Source organism: Pan paniscus, chromosome 11 (genome assembly GCF_029289425.2).
Source record: "Pan paniscus chromosome 11, NHGRI_mPanPan1-v2.0_pri, whole genome shotgun sequence".
NCBI classification, from domain to species: Eukaryota; Metazoa; Chordata; class Mammalia; order Primates; family Hominidae; genus Pan; species Pan paniscus.
The window spans coordinates 6,122,532-6,141,170 of NC_073260.2; the positions used below are offsets into that span (position 1 = coordinate 6,122,532).

The following is an 18,639-nucleotide window of genomic DNA, read 5'->3' on the forward strand; positions in this document are numbered from 1 at the left end:
TTCGACATGGGTGTGAACTTTTAACACCCTCGCCCTCTGTTTCTAATGGAGAAGTCCTGGCGTCTCCCGTTCCGACTGTGTATTTGACCCCTTTGTTCTTCAGTCTGTTTTGGCTTCCTGCATTTTGATGCAGTATGCCTTCAAATTCATGAACATTCATCTTCTTGTGATTGTGCTTTTAATTGTTTTCATGTTGGCGCCCTTTTCATCTATACTGATGAAAAGTAAATCATGCTTTTGTCTAACAGGCTTGTTTATGTATTTTGAAAATTTATTATCCCTGCCCACTCCTTTCCACTTCCCTCTCCATGCATCACTATTCTCCCGTGCTTAATGTGCATCTTTTTGTTCATATGAACCCATGCATGTGGGCACAAGTGTGTTTTGTGTGCATTCTTGTTCGTATGAACCCATGCGTGTGGGCACAAGTGTGTTTTGTGTGCATTCTTGTTCATATGAACCCATGCATGTGGGCACAAGTGTGTTTTGTGTGCATTCTTGTTCATATGAACCCATGCATGTGGGCACAAGTGTGTTTTGTGTGCATTCTTGTTCATATGAACCCATGCGTGTGGGCACAAGTGTGCTTTGTGTGCATTCTTGTTCATATGAACCCATGCGTGTGGGCACAAGTGTGTTTTGTGTGCATTCTTGTTCATATGAACCCATGCATGTGGGCACAAGTGTGTTTTGTGTGCATTTAGCACTCTTTAAATATGCACTAAAACAGAACCTTTCCCCCACCATCAAAGTCTGCACCATTCGTGTTTGTACAGCCAGCAGGTAGTTTGCCTTGCTGACATCATTTATCCCTCTGACCTCGGTCTCCTATAGACTTGCTAAAATTCTCCCTTTCAAACTCCCTTTGATGGAGACCAGTGAGTGGTAGACACTCTCAGTTGTTGTTGTTGTTTAATTTTAATTTTTATTTTTTCGAGATGGAGTCTTGCTCTATTGCCCAGGCTGGAGTGCAGTGGCATGATCTCAGCTCTTTGCAACCTCTGCCTCCCAGGTTCAAGCAATTCTGCTGCCTTTGCCTCCTGAGTAGCTGGGATTACAGGTGCATGCCACCATGCCTGGCTAATTTTTGTATTCTTAGTCAAGATGGGGTTTCACCATGTTGGTCAGGCTGGTCTCGAACTTCTGACCTCGCCTTGGCTTCCCAAAGTGCTGGTATTACAGGCGTGAGCCACCACGCTGGGCCTCAGTTGTTTTTTAATGTCCGAGATGTCTTTATTTTGCCTTCAATATTTTATGAAAGTTGCGCTGAGAATAACATTCAAAGGTGAATGTGATTTCCCCTGGGTCTGTTAAAGACGTCACTCCACTGTCTTCCGGAAGGCAGCGTTGCTATTGAGAAGTCTGCCGTCAGTCCACATCTGCTTTTATGGTATGTAGTGTGGCTCTTCTTTCTGGTCGTTTTGACTTTTTTTCTCCTTTCCTGGATGATCTGCACTTCACTGTAATATTCTAGGAGTGGATTTCTCAATTTTTATCATTCCTTGGTAATTTAGATCTGGGATCTCATGTCTTTTCAATTCTGAAGAATTCTGAGCTATTCCGTTGCTTTGTTGCCATTTTAGGAAATGTTTTTCTTTCGGAACTCCTATTCTGTTCATATTGGAGCCTCCTGATCTATTCTCCATGTGTGTTAACTTTGTGCATGTGTGTATGTGTGTGAATGTGCATGTGTGTACGTATGTGTGCATGTATGTGCATGTATGTATGCATGCATGGTGTGTGTGCACGTGTGTATGTCTGCGTGTGTGCATGTATGTGTGCATGTGTATGGGAGTGTGTGCATTTGTATGTGTGCACATGTGCATGTGTGTGTGCATGTGTGTGTGTATATCTGTGTGTGTTTTTTCAGAGCTGCTGCACTCTGGTTGGTTTCCTCCACTCATTTTATTACTAGTTCCAGGATGGAGACTGAATCTATCTGTAATACCTCAATTTCTCTTTCTAATTTTTCTGTCTTCATTGATTTTGTTAGTACTATCTTCCATGACACTAAGTCTCTTTTCTACTATGTCAAGTCTGGAATTTAACCTGTCTATTGAGTTTTTTTATTCACTTTGTTATTCATCTTCAAGATTTGTAATTATTTCTATTTCATCTCTCCTTGTTTCTTATATTCTGGTCAGTTCTAATTTTATACTTTATATATTTTTAAAATGCTAGGCATCTTGATCATACTCCTGCAGTTTTAAAGTGTGTGTCAGACTTTCCTTAGCTGGTGTAAGTTCCTGTACCAATTGCTCATTTTTAGCCTGCCTTTCTTGGTGTGGTATTTCCTTGGGTAATTTGGAACCTGGCCTTTCTAGCTTATTTCAAGGCAAGGATATTGTGTCTCTGCATTTCTGCCTTTCTCCGCCATCTTGTTGTCACTGTCCTCTGTCTAGCAGTGTTTCGTAGCCTCTGCCCCGGGTCCCAGGCTTCTGCTCTGCAGTGATGTGGAGGATGTCACAGATAAAGTCACCCTTTCTGAGGACGGCTTGTCTCAGCTTCTGCCCTTGAGGCTGTGTCGATGTCCTCTTGCCTTCCTATGCCCACAGTGCTCCACTAAGTTATACGAAGTTACAGCTCTGGGATGTGTCAAGGAGGGTTTCTCAGCCTCCTTTCTGGAGTCAGGGAAGCCCCTCCCATCACTCCCAGGAGCTGGATCTAGGCCCTCTCTGCCTGCCTTGGGACTTGGAGCTGACAGGCCCTTGCCTCTGCCCCATCACCAGCCTGTGCTTCTCCTCCATTCCTGGTTTTATGTGAGTGTGTGTGTGTTTGTGCATGTGTGTGCATGTATATATGTACACACCTGCATACACATACACACACACACACACCTGTCTTGGTCTTCTGTCTGTCTGACCTATTGCTGCTGTGTGTGTGGAGCAGAGAGGGTCCTTACTGCACACCTTGCTCAGGACAGTGGACACCATCCTTAAATGCACACGGTATCGTGTTCACACAGGAGGGTCCCTTTTTTTCCATGATGAATCTGAGGCCAAGTAACCTGCCCAGAGATGCAGGAAGCTCAGCTGAGCCCCAAGCCCACGGCCCTCAGACTCCAACCCCAAACCCCCTTGACGGTGTGCACATCAGCGCATGTGGGATGGCTGGGGGGCGCCTGTTACTGCCGCACACGTCCCCAGGAGGCCTGCACACCCTTCACTCCCTTCAGTTTCCTCCCAGGTGAAATCTGCAAACCCGCTCCTCTGGACCTGGTCCTGTCCGGATGATCCTCTGGAATTAACAAGCTGTTATTCACCAGCCTCCAGCAACAATGGCACGTTACCTGCTCCATTGCAGAACTGGCCGTGGTTTACATCCAGGAAGGGATTGGTCAGTCACCTGTGCCAGGTCCCCGGGGGATCCTGAGCCCAGCGGTATAAAGGGCGGCTGTGGGAGTGGCACAGCCTCTCCCAGCCCCAGCAAGCGAACTGTCAGGTGGCCGTGAACTCAGACCCCAGAGATGAAGCCCCTGCTCCTGGCCGTCAGCCTCAGCCTCATTGCTGCCCTGCAGGCCCACCACTCCTGGCCTCAGACAAGGAGATTCAGGATGTGAGGCTTGGATGGGGAGGGTGGGCTGGAGGGGCCACGGGGCGAGGCTGAGACTGCTGGATGGAGACCACATCCCTCCCCCATCCAAGGAGACCCTCATTTTCAGATTGGGCATTAAAGCCCTGCCCTGAAGGATGGTGAGATGGGAAAGCACGAGTCTGGGCTGGGGGGACAGGGACGCAGAGGGACAGGGCTGGGAGGGTGGGGGTCTGGCTGACTTCACTTCTCTCCTGGGGGTGAGGGCTCCTGTGGTCCTGGCCAACTTGCGGGGGCTGGAGCCACCTTCGGGTGGACCTGGCAAGGGTGCTGGGTGTTTTCTGGGTGGATTAGATTGGGGAATGTTCCCCATCTCCAGCCCTTGGGGTGCAGTAGAGTCTGGGGGCTGCAGGCTAGGGAAGGGGGAGGCTCTGGAGCGGTCGGCCTGAGCCTGATAGAGAGGAACTTTCTCCAGGTGTCAGGGACGTGGTATCTGAAGGCCATGACGGTGGACAGGGAGCTCCCTGAGATGAATCTGGTATCGGTGACACCCATGACCCTCACAACCCTGGAAGCGGGCAACCTGGAAGCTAAGGCCACCATGCTGTGAGTGTCTGCCAGCCAGCCGGGCAGCCTGCAACCTGGTCTAGGGCCTTCCCTTTCCCCACCCAGGAGAGCTCTGGTGCTGGGGAGGTGGGCAGACCTGCTGGGAGGCCTCTCTCAGCCCTGCCTGCTCAGGCAATGCTTGAGGGCAAACTGTGCCAGTGAGGTGCCTCAGCTAGAGGGGGCCTGAGGGAGTAAAGGCCCCTGTGGGCTATCAGGGGCAGTGCTTGGGTACCACCCACCACCTCCTCCGACTAGGGAATATCTGGTGCCGTGCAGGCCCCTTTGGGAAAAGGTGTTTACCCTCGATCAGAGTCAGAGCCAGCAGGCAGGGCTTGCAGACTCTAGACTTGTAGTCTTGGCAGTAAATTTCTGCTTTGGAGAAGCGCAGGGATGGGGCTTGCAGAATGACCAAGAGGGGGCATAGGACACCATGGAGAAGACCCCCTTGAAGTCCCTGTGTAGCGCTCACCTGTGCGGCTCTCACCTGTGCTGCTTCCACCCGCGTGGCTCACATCTGTGACTTCCCACCTGTGTGATTTCACCCGCGTGGCTCCCACCTGCACAACTTCCCACCTGTGTGGTTTCACCCCCGTGGCTCCCTCCTGAGTGGCATGCAGTGCCTGTGCTCCGGTCCTGGGGGCTGACCCTTAGGAAGTCACTGACCCTGGCAATGACCCTGATTTTTTTTTTCCCCAAAAGCCCCTCACTGAACCTTTCCCTCTCTGGGCCAGATGATGATGGATATGAGGCTTGTCCCTGAATGTCTCTAAAAGGAAGAATGCAGCTGGCGGGGTGAGGCTCAGGCCTATGCCACAGACACTGCCTGCAAACCAGGCAGCCCGGGTGCGTCTGGCAGGAAATGTGTTGGGGGTGGTGGGGGGCGGGGGTTGGGAAGGCAGCCACCAGGAAGAGCGGTGCAGAGCTCCTGGCCACCTCAGGAGACCCCGGGAACTGCCGCATGGGACCCGGAGGGGTCGCTGGTGCCTGGGTCTGAGATGCAGAGAAGCACCCTCCTCCACGGGCCTGTGGCAGACTCGGGGCCACCTTTGCAGGACATTGCAGCGTGGCTGCTCCAGGGCCGGGGGAGGCACAGGTGAGGGCCGCTTTGCCAGGGGGTTCTGTTTTCCAGGATAAGTGGCTGGTGGCAGGAGGTGAAGGTCGTCCTGGAGAAAACTGACGAGCCAGGAAAATACACGGCCGGTGAGTCCCGGAGCCTAAGCCAGAGCCTGAACTCAAACACACGCTGGATGTCGGGGGGCAGCCAGTGCCTTTTTGGGGTGGACTTTTGGCCTGCTGCCCCTGACTCCACTAAAAGCCCACTTTCCTCTCCCACTGGTCAATTTGCTTTAGAAATGTGAACACCTGACCCCAAACACCAGGTGTGACGGGTTTGTCCCGGGGAGGACCCTCTGGGCTTTCCCTGTAGCCCTGGCTGCGGCTCTGGCAGGGCCAGGAGCAGAGTCGTATTTGGCTGCGGGGGGCTGCACCCCAACTCCCACCTCTACAGACCTCACACCCGGAGGAACCCCCCCTGACTCACTGGTTTGGGATGTGGCCGCCTCTCGGGTGCATCAGGTTCCTGGGAAGTGGGGGTCCCATGGCCTGGGGCTCAGGCCTGGTGGGGAACCTGGGTCAGGGAGCTCTGGGAGTCTGGGAGGGTGCAGGAGCTGCGGGGCTTGCTGGGCCTGGCAACGCACGCTGTCCCGGGATCCTCTCTGAAGTCCCTGGCGGCTAATTCAGGAATGTGCTGCTGTCTTTCTGCAGACGGGGGCAAGCACGTGGCATACATCATCAGGTCGCACGTGAGGGACCACTACATCTTTTACTGTGAGGGCGAGCTGCACGGGAAGCCGGTCCGAGGGGCGAAGCTCGTGGGTGGGTCCCGCACCCCCACCCTGCAACCCATGCCTCCACCCGCCCTCCCTCCTCCCTCGGCCTCCTGCACCCTCTTCCCCATGGGAGAAGCCACTGGGACCCAGGAACCCACTGCAGTTTCCTTAGGATGAGTTTTCCTGATAAAGGCCCCAATTCCCACCCTGGAGTTCAGGATTTGGGATGCCCCGGCCTCGGTCTCTGCAGCAGAGGCAGGAAGGAGCCACAGCTGTCGGCACAGGGGCTCAAAGGTCACACGTGTCCCAGAGTGGCCCAGGCTCTCCCCCGGGGCAGCTCCCTGCAGTGTCATCCTTGAGCGCGTTCCTGTGGGGTGTCCAGCAGGGGAGAGGAACGGGGATGTGAGCAGGAGTCTGCGTGGAAAGAACGTTCCAGCTCCCGGGGTTGAATTCCAGATGCAGTGGCTCCCACAGACGGTGGCGCATCAGTGCCGTCCCTGTCGGAGGACGAGGCCGGTGAAGGCTCCTGAGTTCTCCCTGGAGCCAGGGGTGTGCGAATGACAGAGGAATGGGACAGGCGGTGCCCTGGTGCCCCCGAGGGGAGAGGCGCTTCCTCCAGGGCGGGCCTGTCCCGCAGTCCATTCTCACTGCGGGAGATGCTTGGGGATGGACGGAGAGCCCTTCCCATTCTCCCGGTTCCGCTGCTGCGGGAGCCTTCTCAGCCGTGCACGGCACCCCGGTCCCACTTTGCCAGCCTGAGGGCCTCTGGGTTCAAGTCCCCCCACGGTGGGCGAGGTCCCTCTCCCCAGGCTAGCTCAGGCCTCCAGGCTGGGACGGGGTGCCGTCTGCCCAGTGCTGCCTTGAGCACCCACATCTTGTCCTGGCACCCACAGGCAGAGACCCCGAGAACAACCTGGAAGCCTTGGAGGACTTTGAGAAAGCCGCGGGAGCCTGCGGAGTCAGCACGGAGAGCATCCTCATCCCCAGGCAGAGCGGGAGGAGGCATGGCCCTGCAGAGCCCCCCATGTCCCCGCATGGGGACATCAGCAGAGCCACGTTGCACGGGCGCATAACTGTGCTGCGTCTAATTCTGGCTTTGTCCTTCCTGGGGTGGTGGAGCTGGTGGCTGATGAGGGGCCCCGGTCCTGACTGCATTCCTGGGGTCTCCTAATGCCTGTGCTTCCTTTTCCTGCAGAAACCTGCTCTCCAGGGAGCGATTAGGGTGAGCAAACAACTTTAGAGGACATTTGAGAAAATCCAGCCCTGCTCAGTGGCGCTTCAAGAAGCCCTGGGGTATGTTTATTGCGGCACTACTCACAATAGCAAAGACTTGGAACCAACCCAAATGTCCAACAATGATAGACTGGATTAAGAAAATGTGGCACAGATACACCATGGAATACTCTGCAGCCATAAAAAATGATGAGTTCATGTCCTTCATAGGGACATGGATGAAGCTGGAAACCATCATTCTCAGCAAACTATCGCAAGGACAGAAAACCAAACACCGCATGTTCTCACTCATAGGTGGGAATTGAACAATGAGAACACTTGGACACAGGAAGGGGAACATCACACACTGGGGCCTGTCATGGAGTCGGGGGTAGGGGGAGGGATAGCATTAGGATAAATACCTCATGTAAATGACGAGTTAATGGGTACAGCACACCAGCATTACACATGTATACATATGTAACAAACCTGCATGTTGTGCAGATGTACCCTATAACTTAAAGTATAATAAAAATATATATATGTGTATACATATATGTATATATATGTGTATGTGTATAGATATACATATATATGTGTGTGTGTATATATGTATGTGTGTATGTGTGTGTGTGTATATATATATGTGTATATATATATAAAAAAACTCAATTCTGGCCAGGCATGGTGGCTCACGCCTGTGTTGCCAGCACTTTGGGAGGCTGAGGTGAGAGAATCACTTGAAGCTAGGAGTTGGAGACCAGCCTGGGCAACATAGCGAGACCCCAGCTCTACCAAAAAAAACCCCAAAAATTAGCCAAGCTTGCTGGTGCACACCTGTAATCCCAGATACTTGGGAGGCTGAAGTGGGAGGATTGCTTGAGCCCAGGAGGTCGAGGCTGCAATGAGCTATGATCATGTCACTGCACTCCAGCCTGGGAGAGAGCAAGACCCTCTCCACAGAGGCCTGAGCGCCTTCCAGGTTGTTCCTACCCCGGTGCGCAGACTCGGCCCTGGGGTAGAGCTGGCTCCCATTTCTGTTATTTCTGTGGTTTGAGAGTCCTCTTTACCCGTTGGTAGCCCCTCTCCTGTTACCAGTTGGGGATTCTTTACAGTAATTTGCTCTTCAAATGACTGCGCGACCTGTCTCCGACACCCTCTCTGTGTGAACCACGGCCTTTACTTTCTGAATTTGGACACTTTGACATCTGGGGCCTTGCTAACCCTGGAGAAAGTGCTTCTCCTGGAGTTGGCTAATTTCTAGAAATAGCAGATGACTTGTCTGTAAGTGTGCCTTCCATATGCAAACCAACCAGTCCAGAGCCTACACCCTCCCCAGGGCAGGTACCATCTGTAAGTGTGCCTTCCATATGCAAACCAACCAGTCCAGAGCCCACATCCTCCCCAGGGCAGGGACCAGACAGCTAGGGACAGCCAGCCCTCACACCCCAGGGCCTGGGACATTATTGAAACCAGCCCGCCCTGAGCCTGTTTACCCTGCTTCCTCCGTTCCTTCCCGTGGGAAACGTGGGAACCGCAATGCAGGCTCCGCCGGGTGCCTCCAGACAGGCCCTGGTGCTTCCGTGAGGCCCCGCCCCTCCTGTTTCTAGGGGCCTAAGTGTAATAAGCCTCCGTCCCACAGTCATTCCTATGGCTGTGTCTTCCCCCACCAGCCTAAAGCAAACCCTGGGAACCCTTCAAACACCTGCAGCACAGAGTCCTTTCTCCATGTTATGTGGGGCCATCCTGGCGTCCCAGCCCCTGTGAATGAGGCCTCAACACCAGCTCAGCCAGTCCTGGAAGCCATCTGAGAGCTGCTCTCCCGCTCAAGACAATGTGTGAAATAACGGCATTTTGGATACGTCGTCACCAGTGAGCCAAGCTGAATGCTAGCTAAAGCGGTGAGGACAGGTTTTATTCAGCAACTTCTCAGAGCCAGGGACAGACTGGTTCCATGCCACTTTGTGCAGGGGAGAAGGGGTGTTGTGAAGGGAGAGTGGTTGGGGGTGCGGGAGGGAGTGGGGGCTCCAGTGAAGAGTTACAGAGTGCTGGCCAGGGTCAGTGCAGTGGGACCAGCTGTGTGGCAGTTATGGAAGGAGGACTCTATCCCCCAACAGAGTCTGGAAGAAGGAGGCCCATTCTTCCCGAAGGTCACATTTCTAAGGAATGGCTCTCAGGTCCTTGAGAATGACACTTTTTTTTTTTTTTTTGGAGTCTTGCTCTGTCACACAGGCTGGAGCGCAGTGGCACGATCTCGGCTCACTGCAACCTCTTCTGCTTCCCGGGTTCAAGCAATTCTCCTGCCTCAGCCTCCCGAGTAGCTGGGATTACAGGCACGTGCCTCCACGCCCGGCTAATTTTTGTACTTTTAGTAAAGACAGGGTTTCACCATGTTGGCCAGGCTGATCTTGAACTCCTGACCTCAATTGATCCACGCACCTATGCCTCCCAAAGTGCTGGGATTACGGATGTGAGCCACTGCACCCAGCCTGAGAAAGACACTTCTGCATTGTAGGAGAAACTCAGACTTCTCAAAGGGGCAGAGGAAGGAGTCACAGGTGTAAGCCCTTTTTAGCAAAAGCTCTAAGAAGGGGCAGCTGGGTGCTGGCCAGGACACACAGCAAATTCACCTGCAGTGCCGAGCTCTCAGGCAAGCATTTAGGGGGCTGGGGCCACCCCAGGGATGCGCCTCCTGCTGTTGGATGCCATGAGAGCTTGGCGATCTCCTGTCTCCTGGTGCAGGGGCTTGGGTGGAGCTGATCCATGCCAAGAGGTCTGCTGTGCTCAGTACATACGCACTGACACACTCAGCACATACGCACTGACACACTCAGCTTGGGTCCACGTCGGAGCGCGGTTCTCCTGGTGTAAAGCCCCTAGAATCCACCCCTACACAACTGCCTCGGGGTAAGATGTCTGAGAAAGGGAAGTCTCATCTCCTCACGCAAAGGAGGAGGGGATGACTCTGCCCAGGCAGGTTCAGGGGGATTGGGGAGGGGAGGAGGGGATGACTCTGCCCAGGCAGGTTCAGGGGGATTGGGGAGGGAAGGAGGGGGTGATTCTGCCCCGGCAGGTTCAGGGAGATTGGGGAGGGGATCAAGATTCTCACTTCCATCTGAGATCACATAAATGTCCCAGTTCTGTGTGTCATGGTCCCACTCCTTAAGCAGTGACCCAACTTTCACATAAAACACTTGGCGACTTTTGAATCCAACTCACCGTGAAATCCACACTATTAAATGTGGAGTCTGATTTTCAGCCATTTCTGCTCTGTGGCTGCAAGAATGAAATATTATTCTAAGGTCAGGATGGAACATCGCCAGTGTCTTGCCTGTTACTCAAGCTCAGACCTTGGCATTTCCTTTCTGAAAGCCCCAGATCAGTCAGGCAGCCCCCGCTCCATTCTCCCTGCAGTCATTACCACGTTTGTGGCCAAGCACAGCAGCCAGTTGGCTTCCCAAAGCCTTGGTTCCAGTGGGTGCCACGTCCCAATGAGCAACCACAGCAAACAATTTAGGGAATTGTGGTGTCACTTCATGCCATGCCCATGAGTATCCCATTTTCCATCGACGAGATGCCCTCCCTGCATCTGTGCACACCCAAGCAATCTGCACACGTGCCTGTAGACATGAGAAAGCCCTGTGGTTGACAAGGGTGGGAAGAACGACTCCAAAGTTCCACTGAGTGAGGGGGAGAAGTCAAATAATTCCAAATGCTTTCCCTCCTTGAGCTGCAGGAGAAAACTGTGAGGAAACGCATCCTCTGGTTGTGAGGCTGGGACTGGGAATAGATATTCATGCTCCCCTTCAGTCAATGGTGCGTAGGGTCTTAGAACGCTTTCATTTGTTGGTCAAAAAACCCACAACCACAACCGAGCATGCAGGTTTTGCTGAGACAGCTTCAGATGCTTCATTCCAGCTCTTCTTTTCAGTATGTTTCACGGGGCTAAAACGAAGGTTGGCAGGGCTGGTTCCTTCTGGAGGCTCTTGGGGAGGAGTCTGTCCCTGCCATTTCCAGCTTCCAGAGGCCTCCACATGCCTTGGCTTGTGGCCCCTCCTCCACCTTCAAAGCCAGCAGCACAGCCTCTTCTACTTCTGTTCATAAATATTCTCTCTCCCCACCCTCCTCTCTCTCCCTCCCTCGCTCTCCAGCCTCTCTCCTATAAGGGCCCCTGTGATAACAGTGGGCCCACCCAGATAATCTAGGGTAATTGTTCATCTCAGATCCTTCACTGAATTATATCTGTGAAGTCCCTTTTACCATACACACATCCACAGGGCCAGGGATGAGGATGTGGACATCTTCAGGGGACCATTATTCAGTCTACCACATACACGCATCCACAGGGCCAGGGATGAGGGTGTGGACATCTTCAGGGGACCATTATTCAGTCTGCCCATGGGGGGAACTGGCAATCAATAGGACTGCAAGTAAATGAACAGGGTGTCTCCGGGGAGTGATGTGTCCTAATGGAGCGCAGCTCAGGGAAGTGACAGGGAGAGGAGGGGCTGCATCTTCCATTGTGTAGCCTGGAGAGGCTTCTCTGGGGAGGTGGTTTTTAAAATTTTTATTTGATATATATTTCACATGCCATCATACTCACTCTTTAAAAGTGCCCAATTCAGTGGGTTTCAGTAAATTCACAAGGCTGTGAAACCATCACCACTATCTAATTCCAGGAGATCTTCATCATCTTACAAAGGTCCCCATGCCCGTCCGCTCTCACCCCCATTCTTCCCTCCACGCCCCAGAACCTCTCATCGACTTCCCGTCTGCATGAACTTGCCTGTTCTGGACACTTCATAGAAATGGAATCATATATATGTGTTTCTTATGCCTGGTTTCTTTCCCTTAGCATAATGTTTCAACGTTTGCTCATGTGGTAGCATGTGTCGGTATTTTCTTTTTATGACAGAATAATATATCGTTGTGTGGATAATACCACCTTTTTTATCCATTCATCCATTGGTAGACATTTGAGTTGTTTCTACTTCTTGGGTTTTGTAATGTTGCTAGGGACATTTGTGCATAAATGTTTTCGTGGGAACATATGTTTTCATTTCTCCTGGGTGTATACCTGGGAGTGGAACTGCTGGGTCATAGGGTATTAAATAATTCTATGTGTAACTGTTGGATAAACTGCCAAACTATGTTTTTCTGAGCAGCTGTGCCATTTTACATTCCCACCAGCGGTGCATGAGGGTTCTAATTGCTCCACATCCTTGCCAACCCTTGCTATTATCTGGCTTTGTGATTCTAGCCATCCTAATGAGTGTGAAGTGGTATTTCGCTGTAGTTTTGATTTGCATTTCCCTAATGACTAATGACATTGAGCATATTTTCAGGTGTTTATTGGTCATTTTTATATCTTCTCTGAAGAAAGTCTATTCATTTCCCTTTTTAAAATTGGGCTAGTTGTGTTTTTATGTTGAGTTATAAGTGTATTTTATATATTGTTGATACTAGACTCGACTCTTGTCAGATATGTGATTTGCAAGTATTTTCTCACGTTCTGTATCTTGTCTTTTCATTTCCTTGACAGTGTCCACTGATGTACAAAAGTTTTTAATTTTGATGAAGTCCAATTTGTCTGTTCCTTTGGTAGCATGCTATTTGGGTGTATAGAGAAGAATTCATTGTCAAAGCCAAAGTCACAGAGATTTACACATCTTCTTAGAGTTGTACAGTTTTAGCTCTTACATTGAGGTCTTTGATCCATTCTGGGTGAAAGCTTGGGTGTGGCGTGAGGTCCCACCTCAGTCTTTTGCATGTGGACATCCAGTTGTCCCAGAGCCATTTGTTGAAGACAGTTCTTATCTTGGCATCTCAACTCATTCTTGCACCTGTGTTTGTGGGGTGCTGATTTTCTTCGGTTCCTTGGAATCCTTCTTTACCCAAACATCATTTTCTCTGGCCCTGTGGAGTTCCACCCTCTGTCTGCGTGGACTGGTATTTAGCTATGGTCTTGAGGACCGCTCTGCACGTTTCTGGAGCTCTTCCTCTGCAGAGGGCTCTCCTATCTCCTTCCTTGTCTCCCACATTCTAGTCGTCTGCAATGCCCAGAGTCCAATCTGTGTCCCGTCCACGCCGTCTGACTCCTTGCTCTGTTGGGTTCCTCTCTCTGTGGTGGGTTGAAATTCCCTCCAGGCATAAAGCTGCCATGATCCAGCTGAGCTCGTTAGCTCCCACTCTCAGGGATCACAGCCTGCGCTGTCTGTGTCCAGTTTCTAAACACAAGCGTTTTGCACCTGGGGGCCAGTTTCCCTCTGTTTGTGGTGGGACAGTTAGGCCCATCCCCTGTTCTCCTGGATGCCCAGGTAGAAATCAGTGCACCATCCTGGGTTATTGCCGCGTCTTTTCTAACTGCTTTCTCTGCTTCTATATTCGGCCTCCAAATCTGTGCTCAATGCAGCAACTGGAGTGACCCCTTAAATACATAAGTCACAGCTTGCCTTTGTCAGAGCTCTCCAGGGTCTTTCACTCAGAGCAGAAGCTGAAGTCCTCATGGTGGTCCTTAATCCCTACATGGCAGTTCCACCCACTCCCCAGCCTCACGTGTGGCCGGTCTCCCTGGATCATTTGCTGTGGCTGCTCTGCCGTGTGTTCCCGGAAACTGCCAGCGTTCTCCCACCTCCGGGCTGGCACTGGATGCTACTGCCACCTGGACTTCTCTTCCAGCTGACGAGCTCATGGCTTGCTTCCTTCATGTCTTAAATTCGGTGTTTGAATGCCACCTTGGCGAGGCTGTTCCTCATCAATTCATGTAAAGGACAAATAACCCCTTGTCTGGCCACTCCTGTCCAACTTGTCCACTTTGCTTTTTCCATAGCACTGATCACCATTTAACATAACGTATGAACCAGTGACCCATCAGGATCCAGAGACAATAGATTGAACAGGTATTGCTTGCACAGTGAACAATCAGCTCTAGAGGTTTAAAGAGAACCACAAAGAATGGCTCAGGATTGCACGAGGGCAGTTAAGGAAGAAATAAACAGGGGTGGGGATCCTTTCCACAAGTCTGGGTTCAGACCTCATGGGAGAAGGTGTGGTTCTCCCAAGGGAAGCTGGAGAAGTTTGCTGGGTTGTCCCAGCCACAGCTGGCCCACGGTCAGGGCAGAGGCCAGCAGGCAGGGAAATATAGGCTGGGTCTGGCAAGCAGGAAGCCTCTCTTCCCCCGCAAGGCAGGTGGGCTGGGGCTGGGAAGCCTACAAGAGTCACTGGGAACCCACAGGTGCAGATGCCACTGAATCTCAATAGGAAGCCATCTGGGGGGGTCCCCTGAATTCAATGTGGTGTGTGCCGCCAGACGTCCCCGACTTGTGCCACTGCCATTTGTACAGGAAGAGAAAGAAAAAGGAAGAAATGGAAGCATCTGGAACCAGTCATCCTGGACCCATGCTAGGAGGCGCTTCCCCCTACGCCTCAACCAACAAAGCTTAGCATTGCACCAGGTGCACAAGAGAGGCGCCTGCTGGCTCCAGCTCCATTGCCTCAGAACCGGCCATGAAGGGTGCGTGTGGAGCTGGAGGCAAGACATTGATAGCTGGCACTGCAATTCACTTATTTATTTTGTTCATTTTAAGTCCCCTGCACCTAGAATATAAGCCCCACGAGCACAGGACATTTGTTTTATTGATCGATGTATTCCTTGTGCCCCAAAGAATGAGAGGCATCTAGAAAGTCTTTAAAAATCAAACATAAAAATGAACCTTTATTCAGTCATTGTTATTTTGATGGATATTTCAGGCATTTCCAAGATTTATAAGTAACAATTGAACCCTTCTGCTGGTTCATGTGTGGGAGTGTATCTGTTGAAATGATGCTTCTGAGTGGAGTTGCTGAATCTTTGGCTCTAGGTTTTTTTTTTTTAAGCATTTATGCTCATTGTGGTTTTTAAATTAAACATTTAACCCTGAGACATTGTAGATTTCCATGCAGTTATAAAAAGCCACACAGAGCTATCATGTGTATCTTCACCTGGCTTGCTCCAGCCCCAACCCCAGCAATGACAGACCTGTTCTCCCCTCCTGCAATCTGCTCATTGCAAGAATGTCGTCTATTGTGATCATAAAATTGTGGGATTGGCTTTTTTTTTCCTGTGCAGCATCATTCTCTGGAGATTCATCCCATTGTTGCATTTATCAATAGTTTATTCCATTTTACTTCTGAGTAGTGCTCTATGGTATGGATGTACTACAGTCTGTTTAACTATTCACCTGTTGGAGGATGTCTGTGTTTATAGATTTGGGCTATGACACATGTACAGGTTTTTGCATGGACATCAGTTTTCATTTCTCTGGGACAAAGGCCCAGGGGTTCTATTGCGGGGTTCTATGCTTGTTGCAGGGTTTTGTTTTTTTTTTTTAAACCTGTCAAGCCATTTTCCAGAAACTGTCCAGTTTCCATGCATCCTCACCAGGCTTCAGTGTGATCACTATGATCTTATCTCAGCCACCTTAATAGGTATGTACTGATATATCATGGCTTTTATTTGCATTTCACTGCTGACTAATGGTGTTGAGCATCTTTTCATGTGTTGAGTTTTGAAAAATTCTTTATAAAGTATAGAAACTAATTCTTTGTTGAATATGTAGTTTGTCAATATTTTCTTTCAGTCTTTGGCTTGTCTTTTTATTCTGTTAACAGGGTCTCTTACAGAGCAAAAGGTTTTTATTTTGATGAAGTCTATTTTAACAATTTTTCCATTTATGGATCATATTTTTGGTGACACATCTAAAATCTCCTGACCCAGCTCCATATCCCAAAGTTTTTCTTTCTGTTTTCTAAAGCTTTTATAGTTTTAAGTTGTATGTTTAAGTCTATGATCCATTTTGAGTTAATTTTCATGCAGGGTGTGAGACCAAGGTTGTGGTTCTTCTTTTTGTTTGGTGGTTTTGTCTGTGGATGTCCAGTTGCTCCAGCCCATTTGCTACAAAAGCTATCTTCCATTGAATTGCTTTTGCATCTTTGTAAAAACTTAACTGGGTATATGCGTGCAGGTCTGTTTGAGGATTCTTTATTGTCTGTCCCATTGATCTATGCATCTGTCCATCTGCTAGCTATATAATGAGTCTTGAAAGGGTAGCCTGTAGCTGGGTATGGTGGTGTGCATCTGTAATCCCAGCTACTCGGGAGGCGGAGGCAGGAGAATCACTTGAATCTGGGAGGTGGAGGTTGCAATGAGTCGAGATTGTGCTACTGCACTCCAGCCTGGGTGACAGAGCAAGACTCTGTCTCTAAAAAAAAGGAAGAAGAAGAAAAGGAAAGAAAGGGTAGCCTGATTCCTCCCACTTTATTCTTTAAAAAAAAGTTTTAGTTATTCTAGTTCCTTTGCCTTTCCATATAAATGTTAGAATAATCTTGTCTATGTCTACAAAAATTCCTTCTGGAATTTTGATAGAAATTGTGTTAAATCTTTATATTATTTGAGAGAAATGACGCTTTTATTATGTTGAGTCTCCTAATCCATGGATATAGCACATCTCTCCATTTGTTTAGATCTTCTTTGATTTATTTTATAATCATTGCATTATTTTCAGCATACAGATCCAGCATATGGGTTGTTAAACTTATGCCTAGGTATCTCTTTTTTTTAGCCATTATAAGTAGTATTGTGTTTTTAAGTTTAGGGTCCATTACTAGTATGTAGACACACAATTGATCTTTGTATATTTATCTTGTATCCTGCAACCTTGCTGAACTCACTTAATAGTTCTAGGAGGTGTATTGTTTTCTTTTGTTTTGTTTTTCAGTTTCTTGGGATTTTCTACAGAGACAATCATGTCATCTGCAGATGCAGACAGTTTTCTTCCTTCCTTTCCAATTTGTATGTCTTTAATTTCCTTTTTAAAAAACCTTTATTGCTCTGACTAGAACTTTCTGTACTATGTTAAATACAAGTGGTGAAAGTGGACATCCTTGCCTTGTCCCTGATGTTAAGGAGAAAGCGTTTGTAACTGAGTATCCCAGCCTCAAAATGTGCTTAAAAACTTTTTTCCTTTCTTGCTTTCAGCCTTGAAACATACTTCGAAACTCTTTATTTCTCCCTTTCCCACCAGGCACTTCCGTGAGCAGTGCTCGCTTATCTAATTATGTGCTTACTTAGAAATTCCAGGGGCCAATTTTGAAACAAACCAGGCAGAGAGACCCAGCTGCAGAATCCTCCCTCTTAGGGGGACTTACAGGTAGCCTACCACTTCCCGGCTGAAATCAGGATGACGCAAACCAGACCTCTGGACAGACGACTGATGACTCACGATAACCATCGGAACAAGATGCAGACCAACATCCTCCTGCACCATTCCCACATATTTCCCACACCTTTTCCTCCTTAAACCCCTTCGCTCAGTCCAGAAAGTTTGAATGGTCTTTTAAAGGCATGGGCCTGGCCATTCCTCAACTGCTAGCATTTGAATAATGCTGCTTTCCTTTCACCACACTTCTCTTCTCATGCCTTGACTTCTGAGCAGCGAGCAGCTGGACTTGAGCCAGTTACACATCAGTCTTTCACCATTAGAAATAATGTTAGCCATAGGTTTTTTTAGATGCTCTTTGTCAAGTTAAGGAGGTTCTCTTCTATTCCTACTTTTCTGAGAGTTGTTTTCCTGAATGCGTGTTGAATTTAGTCAAATACTTTTTCTGCACTGATCGATCTGATCATGTAATTTTTCTTCTTAACATATTAATATGGTTGATTTTTGAGTATTGTACCAGGTTTCCATCCCTGGAATAAACTGCTTTTGGTCATGGTGTAGAGTTATTTTTATATATTATTATTTGCTAATATTTTGTAAAGGATTTCTGTATCTATATTCATGAGGTATATTGTTCTGCAGCTTTCCTTTTTGTGTTGTCTGGTTTTGGTTGGGAAATATTCTCTCATCTTCTGAGATTATGCAGAGTTGGTGTTATTTATTCTTTAAATGGTTGGTAGAATTTTCTAATGAAACCATATGGACATGAAGAATTATTTTTGGAAGTTTTTAAAATTAAAATGTTAACTTTAATTGTCATAGAGCTATTAAAGTTATCTATCTTATATTGGCATTGTGTTTTTTGAGAAATTGGTTCATTTCACCTATGTTGTCAAATATATGTGGGAAGGTCTCTTCGTAGTATTCCCTTATTATCCCTTGATGTCTGCAGGGTCTGTAGTGATAGTCTCTGTTTTGTTCCAGATATTGGTTATTTGTGTCTTTCTTTCTTTTTTTCTTTGTCAGTCTTTCTAGAACTGCCTCAATTTTATTGATTTTTCCAGAGAACTAGCCCTTGTTTCATTGTTTTTCTCTGTTGTTTTTCTGCTTTCTGCTTTCGATTTATTAATTGCTGCTCTTATCTTTGTTATTTCTTTTCTTCTTGCTTTGGGTTTATTTTGCTCTTCTTTTTCTAGGTTCTTGAAGTGGGAGCTTAGATAGTTGATTTTGGACTTCTCTTTTCTAATATATGCATTTAATGCCTC

The 18,639-nt window shown here is 48.8% G+C and overlaps 1 protein-coding gene across 3 annotated transcripts; it reads left to right on the plus strand.

Annotated features, from left to right (window-relative positions):
- The first annotated feature begins 98 nt into the window (after positions 1–98).
- LOC100969787 (lipocalin-1-like) lies at positions 99–7,750 on the plus strand. Of its 3 annotated transcripts, none has more exons than XM_055117510.2 (5): positions 99–3,692; positions 4,007–4,137; positions 5,267–5,337; positions 5,902–6,012; positions 6,860–7,750. In XM_055117510.2, exons 1-5 carry the CDS (start codon positions 3,690–3,692, stop codon positions 7,135–7,137), a joined length of 594 nt encoding a protein of 197 aa, XP_054973485.1. In that variant the 5' UTR covers positions 99–3,689; the 3' UTR covers positions 7,138–7,750. The 3 variants fall into 3 exon arrangements, with proteins under 3 accessions (XP_054973485.1, XP_054973486.1, XP_054973487.1); XM_055117511.2 differs by lacking the exon at positions 99–3,692 and adding an exon at positions 4,837–4,929 and having other exon boundaries at positions 4,001–4,137; positions 6,860–7,749; XM_055117512.2 differs by lacking the exon at positions 99–3,692 and adding an exon at positions 4,869–4,929 and having other exon boundaries at positions 4,006–4,137; positions 6,860–7,749.
- Positions 7,751–18,639: the final 10,889 nt, after the last annotated feature.

Excerpts from the sequence above, each read along its gene's own strand:
- LOC100969787 (XM_055117510.2), top strand. Across the intron at positions 5,338-5,901 it reads GCCAGGAAAATACACGGCCG|ACGGGGGCAAGCACGTGGCA; the intron begins GTGAGTCCCGGA and ends GTCTTTCTGCAG. Across the intron at positions 6,013-6,859 it reads CCGAGGGGCGAAGCTCGTGG|GCAGAGACCCCGAGAACAAC; the intron begins GTGGGTCCCGCA and ends TGGCACCCACAG.